This window comes from Anopheles coluzzii, chromosome 3 (assembly GCF_943734685.1).
Source record: "Anopheles coluzzii chromosome 3, AcolN3, whole genome shotgun sequence".
Classification (NCBI taxonomy): domain Eukaryota; kingdom Metazoa; phylum Arthropoda; class Insecta; order Diptera; family Culicidae; genus Anopheles; species Anopheles coluzzii.
In genome coordinates this window covers 77,879,725-77,886,547 of record NC_064671.1, presented here as the reverse complement: position 1 = coordinate 77,886,547, position 6,823 = coordinate 77,879,725, and the positions used below count along the sequence as shown (strand labels likewise).

The window sequence follows — 6,823 nt, the reverse complement described above, 5'->3', positions numbered from 1 at the left end:
CAAATGAAGGGGTTAAGCTTCTGCAACCATTTCTAAAACGGCTGATAAAAAAGTCGCTGGAATGTCTGGCAGGTGAGGTTGGTTAGGATGGTAAATTAATATTTTATTTTATTAGCAGCCCATACCCATACCGAACCAGCTGCTCCCATGCTCAAGACCATACTTCAAGAGGCAAACTTCAAGAGGCAAACGCGTGCCACTGGCCATCAAAGCTATGGTGTGGTGGCTATTTTTTTATCGATTTAGATCACAAACTCTTCCACCAGCCAAAGCAGTCTGATTGGGACGAGCAGATTCTAAGCGGTGTGTTGCGTTCGCGTTGCGGTATTAGCATAATCTTCAGCCCGGTTACGCTCGAGGGCATGCCGTATGTGAAGCACGCATGTCCACGGCACAAGGTTGTCCGGTCGGTGGTTTGATCGATCAAATCGGCTCTAGGTTCGGTTGTGTGTTTGGGTTTGATAAAAAGGGCAGCCGTGCTTTGGGCGGCGATGTAATCTTCGCGCGGTAAGCTGTGCGTATACTGCACGTAACGTACAAAACCGATTATCATTAGGATGGTGTTGTGTTTAGTAAAATTTGACCAGAAAGGAAGTGATCATTACATTGCCGCGGGACACAATGTTGTTGATGGAGAGGAGAACAGCGGCATTTGTTTCATCGTAAACAGGTGCAGTGTTTGTTCATAAACAGGAGTAATAATGAATTAGGTGTATTAAAGTATTTCATAACGATGGTATCCGTCCGTATTTCAATCATGCATCTCGGTGATTGTGGTACGAAGGCATAGAGCGTGTAAGCGTTTAGTTCTTGTCTAAATATAAATAACTAAACAAATGAATAAAAACAAAACTAAAGAACATGATGTAAATACAAAGATCTTAATTTTATTAATTGGATTAGTGAACTCTGCTCATGCCATATATTTAAGGTCGTTAAATATGCTTCTGACCTATCTTATATTCTACACCTAATCCTATACACAAGAGCAAAGTAAAGTTTATCTCAAAAGAATGCTTCTAGTACAAAGAATTTATCTGCGCCTTAGTAGAAGCCAACAGATTCTCATTAGGATGCCAGCTAAGAAATGGATTGAACGTTTAATAGTTTTTTTCATGAATTCTGCACTAAAATCGTAACACAGTTTTTGATACGGCGAATTAAATATATGGCACGAGCAGAGTTCACTAATCCAATTAATAAAATTAAAATCTTTATTACAATCCCTTACTTCCAAAAGGAAAGGAAAAAAGGGAGAGAAGGGAAGAGTAATTATCGGCCCAAGATTCGGACTCATCTGCACTCGCAGCACACGATCCTGTGGCAGGCGCCAAATCCATTAATTAATGGTGCTCATTTTTAAGGCTTTGTAGGCCTCAAACGACTCATTGAGGTTTTGTTTCGGGGTAGATATAATTTCTGCTCTTGAGCGTTTCTCTCCTCAAAAAGCCCAAACTCTCCCCCGAGCGATTGTAATCGTTTAGGAACTGATCATGGTTAATTAGGAGGATCATGGCAAAAAACAAAGACAGCAAAAAACATCCCAAGCAACACCACGCATTAAAAAGGGATTGTGTTTTGATAGGCTTTTTCACACATTTTAAGCACGGTTACTTAGCGCTTCCTGCCGACCCTGTGCCTGTGCTTACACACTCCCGCTGCTCGGGGTGAGATATACCGCTGCACAGAGTGTTAAAAAATATTCCACACCAAAAAGAATCAAACACTTTTTTGCGTTCCGTTTCTTTTTTTCGGGAGCAATTTTCTGGGACTTAACTCGACGCGGTTTGTCACCTCGTTTCGGACACGGTCTAATTGATGTCATAAATTGGCAGAAATTACGAGCACTTAACCACCGGCCTAAGCGGCCGCTCGAGAGTGTTCAAAAATTGGGCCGACGCAGGGAGAAACGAAACCGACGTCTTTACTAACCATCATTTAGTCGGCTTTCGGTGGGTGAGGAAAAATAAAGCCCGATCCTACCACCTTGATGATCGGATTTGTGCCCGCATTTGTTTGTGCCGCTCTGATAATGCGTTAGCGCAAGAGCGCAGCTCTGAGTGGTTTGCTTCATGTGACGATATTAAACCGTGTGGATAAAAACTGTTGGGTACAAACGGCACAAAAAAAGGAACACCCTACCGTACGGATATGGCACCTAAAATTTTATTTATTCCCTCATTTCCAGTAAGCAACCGCGACGAACCGCTGGAAAGGTGTTGATAGGTGGACATGATCGTTAGCCATGGCACCCGCACCGGTGCTACGTTTTTTACTGCAAATGGAAGAACATCGCGCGGCCAAATGAAATGGCTCCAAACAAAATGCACCGCTACAATCGGCCACTGCCACCCCACGGTGGCACGGTGGTAATGCAACGGATGGACATATTATGCAAATGTCAGCAGCATTCAAACGGCAGTCGGGGTTTTCGCTTGGTTGTCGTTGCGCCGTGGTTGGGGTTTACCTTTCGGGCTGCCGAATTTTGCAACACCGCATTGGAAAGGCGGACTGCTCCAAGTGGGTTGAAATTGTACTGCAAGGAGCTTGTTTTTGTTTGAAAGGGATTTGTTTGAGTTTGTTGCCACTGGTCAAACTAGTTGGCAGGCACAACTTTTACGGGTTGGGGATGGGTGCCTGTGTGCCTTTTTTCGGATGCCATTTGCTGGGGAGGTTTTATTGTGTTGGTAGCGGTTGTAGCCATACGGACCACATATGTCTTTTACGTTTGAAATCGTAAAATCGTATAAGATAACAGAATAGATTGGTGAGATCTTTGATTTTTAAGTCTAAGTAAGATTTTATAGTGTGAAATAGACGATTTAATACTATCCGATGGAACGCTCCCGTGGTACAGTCGTCAACTCGAACGACTCAATAACATGCCCGTCATGGGTTCAAGCCCCAAAATGGACCGTCCTCCTGTAGCAAGGATTGACGACTATCCGGCTGCGTGGTAATGAATTAAGTCTCGAAAGCCTGTATAGGCCGGCATGTCCGCGTAGGACGTTACGCCAAATAGAAGAAGACTATCCGATCTCGATCGTGATTAAGTACAAATGAGAACGCTTGATGTTAACTATGAAAGCAAATAAACGATTTTAATGTCATCATTTTCATCAAAATTCAAGCAAAACAAAAAAAAAAAGAAGACGAGCAAAACACAACCAATGTTCAGTAGTTATTTTCAATGTATTTTAAAGTTCAAAATAAATTGCCTTTTCTTGGGAACATTTTCTAGCATTCACATTGTTTAAACTAGTCATAAATTAGCACGTGCCTTAATATCGATACATTGCTCTCGGATTTCTTATCTCACTAAAGGAACGCTTCTGTCGCACCAGAGAAGCTTCCACTAATATAGGGTGTAGGTGAATTTAAAACTGATCGAAGGGAAAGGAACCAATTATACATCCGTGGGGAAAGTGGAAGCGTGCAGATGGGTTTTGATTTAAATTACTTTAACAGCTAAGCAGTAGACGACTAACAGTTCTAGTAGTTATAGTAGTAGTAGTAGTAGTTGCAGTACTAGTAGTAGTAGTAGTAGTAGTAATAGAAGTAATTAAATCGCACTCATACAATCTCACACTCACACGCACTACAAATCTAGCAAAAGTCGCGTTCACATGCACCACAACGCCTAATCACATAACAGGTATTTCGTTTCTTGGGCTCCCTTTTCTTTCGCCGCATCCTAATCTCGCCGCACTGCGCTTAACCTTCCATTCGAGTTTAATTCCATAACAGAGCGAGTGAGAGATTCGATTTGCTACTATACACAGCTGCTGCAGGTTGTTTTTTTTTGTCGCATTTTCATTATTTAATTTTACTTTACTATTAACAAAATGAAGAAAATATCGAATTGGGCATTGAGTTCTAAAACGGTATCAAACAAAACAGATCGTACCTACACACGAACACACGAAATTGCGCTAGCTACTGTTAGCTCTATACATCTATGCACAGAGTGAAAATTGGAAAAAAAGGAAAACTTTTCTTCTTTGCTGATATGTTACACACAGTAAAGGACGAATGATTGGATTCAATTTCATTTAGCCGTAAGTTTAATTAGATCGTTCGCCTCGACGCCACCGCGCAGAAACCTTTCGCTTACATAAGAAGCCTCAGCATATAATTGAATAATGCAACAGCAGCCTTGGCTGCTCTGATTTACACCTTGACGGGGCAGCCAGTGCAAGGGTAGGGAATGGAAATTGATTATCGTATTACGCTTCTGTCGCACGGTCATTCGTCTTTCGCCCGAGCCGGCCCCGCATATCGACAGGGGACAGTGATTAATTTGCATTGCGCACACACAGGCACACACACACACACAAACACAAACACAGGCCATGTCACGTTATCGTGCGCGCCATTATGGTTGCTCGGTCCCGATCGGGCCCAATCGAGAGCCGTTGTTGTCGGTTGACACGTGTTGCACTTCCCAGGGCCCAGTCCGAAAAAGGGGGAGGCAACTGGCAGTAATGCGCTCCGCGCAGGGCTTCTTTCCCCGCGATGCAGGCGAAGCGATTACGCCATTTTTCTTTTGCGCCCTTTTGAGTGCAGTACCGCAAAGCGACGCGTAATCGACACCCCACTTTGCTGTTTGCTGTTGCTGCTGCTGCTGCTGCTGTCGTTTGCCCTTCGTTGTACGTGAAATGGCGGCGGCGGCGGCAACAGCCCGTTGAGGGTAATCATGGCTGCCTTTGTGTTTTCTTTTCTGTTTAGCCTTCTCCCCCTCCTGCTCAATGCGAAACGAGTAAGGCTTCACTGTTGCGGTGTGCGTTCGTGCTTGGTGAGCTGCAGTGGCAGCCCCGCACCGGAGGAGGAATCGGTCAGGGCGGCCACGGAGCTGGAGCGCCGCCGGCGGCGATGCCGTGAGCTGCCGCCGTTCGTGGTGCGGGCCGCGTCACTCTGCCCTTCTGTCTGCTGCTGCTGCTGCTCGTCGTTCGAATCGTCCTCGTGCACGTTGATCTCCTCGTCCGAGTCGTCGCTCGGCGGTGGGCTGGCCGAGTCCAGGTTGGACGAGCCGGTCGTGGCCGCGTACGACCGGGACAGGCCGGCAAAGAGGGCGGCCGCCGACGTCGGCACGAGCGACCGGAACGCGCTGTGCTCACCGCCCATTAATAATGGAGTTGATGCTGTGACTAATGATTGTGCTGCCTGGGCCGCTGCCACCGCTGCCGCCGCCTGGGCTCCCAGGGCTTGGGCCGCGGCCTGTGCCGCCGCCTGGGCCTGGGCCGCCGGCGAGGTGGACGGCGGGTTGGCATGCAGCTGGTGCGCCCCGTGATGCCCCGGATGGTGCGGGTGGTGATGGGGGTGAGGGGCTCCCGCCAGCTGGCCGGCGGTCGATGGGCTGCCGCCCGGATGCGCGCTGGCTCCCTGGTGAAAGTGGTGCGAATGTAGCGCATGATGGTGCGGATGGGTGAGCGGATGGTGCGGATGGTGGTGGTGGTGCGCATGGTGCGGCAGGTGCACACCCGCCAGATGGGGGGGAAGATGGTGGTGATGGGGAGGGGCGGCCACACCGCCCGGGGAACCGGAGGAAGGCGCTAGCTGGGCCGACGGGCTCGTGCCGGGCGGCTGCGATCCGGCCGTTGGCGGCTGCTGCTGCTGCTGCTGCGGCGGCGGCGGCGGCGGCGGGGAGCCAGGGGTGAAAGCGGAACTTGCCGTTCCCGCCGCCGCAGCTGCCCGGGTGGTCGGCGAGGTGGACCTTTTTAAAAGATTCATTCTTTGATGACGTCGCCATTTCGCCCGTCTGTTGGAAAACCAAACCTAGTAGTTCAAGTTATAAGTATATTAGCTCAAACACTTATAGCTAAGCTCGAAAAATTTCCTCGGCCCGGGTGGTCGATTCGGTTGGGCCGCCCGGGCAAATGCCCGATGTTTGATTTGAAGGTTAGGCGAACGCGGAAGGGTTAAGGCCGGAGTGGTGAACTTGCGCGGGACCGAATGCGACCATGCGGCCGCAGTTTGCGGGCCGGAAGTGTGAAGGAAATTTTTCCATTCCCCAGTGGCGTGATAGTTACCTGTACGCGGGCTTCACTGAGGGAGGTGCGGGACGCTAGCCGCTCACGGGTGCTAACGCAAGGGTAGTGCGACTTGTCGAACTCCTTCTCGAGCTCCTCGAGCTGTTCCGGGCTGAAGGTGGTGCGGTTACGTCTAAACTTTGGTTGATCGCCGTCCAGGCTGTTGGAGTCTTCGCCCTCAATGTCTGTTGTGAGGGAAGAGATCCGGGGTTCGAATACATCATGAGTACATCAATTCGGAGAGATATATTGGTAAATCACATCAGACGATGTTTTGCGGGAAGTACCTACCGATTAATCGATTCCCATCCGGTGATCCAAGGGTTTCGTGCGACCCAGAACCGGGAGATCCGATCGTGCCGGGTGTTGTGCTGCCACCGGGCTGTGACATGTTGGGCATTCCCTGCCCGGGAGACCACAGATGGGTTGGAGTAGGCCATGGGAACCCCCCGTACGGTGGTGGTGGATAGAGACCATAGCCTGCGGCTCGGGCAAACTCGGCTGCCGCCCGCTCAGCCGCCCGGTTGCGCAGGATGCGATTGATGGAGGATACGGACGGGGCGGTCGCATTCGTACAGACACCTAAACCAAGAAAGCAATAGACAAAATGAGGTAGGTTGAGGATTAGTTAAGCATGTTTCCAACAAGTTTGATGGCTTCATTTGATGGGCAATTTCAGGTTGGTTCTAATCCCGGCTGCCCCACACTGCTCGAAAGTCCTTTTCTTGACGGAAGTCCAAAAACCACTTGTCAAACTCGCTGCTGTCTCGGATCGGATGGCGGCCAGAGGGACC

At 49.1% G+C, this 6,823-nt stretch overlaps 1 protein-coding gene across 2 annotated transcripts in view; it reads right to left on the bottom strand.

Annotated features, from left to right (window-relative positions):
- Positions 1–3,165: 3,165 nt before the first annotated feature.
- Positions 3,166–6,823, bottom strand: part of LOC120958056 (paired box protein 6 homolog) — a 51,341-nt gene continuing 47,683 nt past the window's right edge. Inside the window, exons 5-7 of one of the 2 annotated variants that reach the window (XM_040380603.2) lie at positions 6,321–6,611; positions 6,030–6,214; positions 3,166–5,775 (exon numbers count right to left, since the gene is read on the bottom strand). In XM_040380603.2, the coding sequence (XP_040236537.2) occupies positions 4,768–5,775; positions 6,030–6,214; positions 6,321–6,611 (1,484 nt within the window). In that variant the 3' untranslated portion in view covers positions 3,166–4,767. The remainder of the gene's footprint in view (positions 5,776–6,029; positions 6,215–6,320; positions 6,612–6,823) is intronic. The other variant, XM_040380605.2, reaches the window with a different exon arrangement.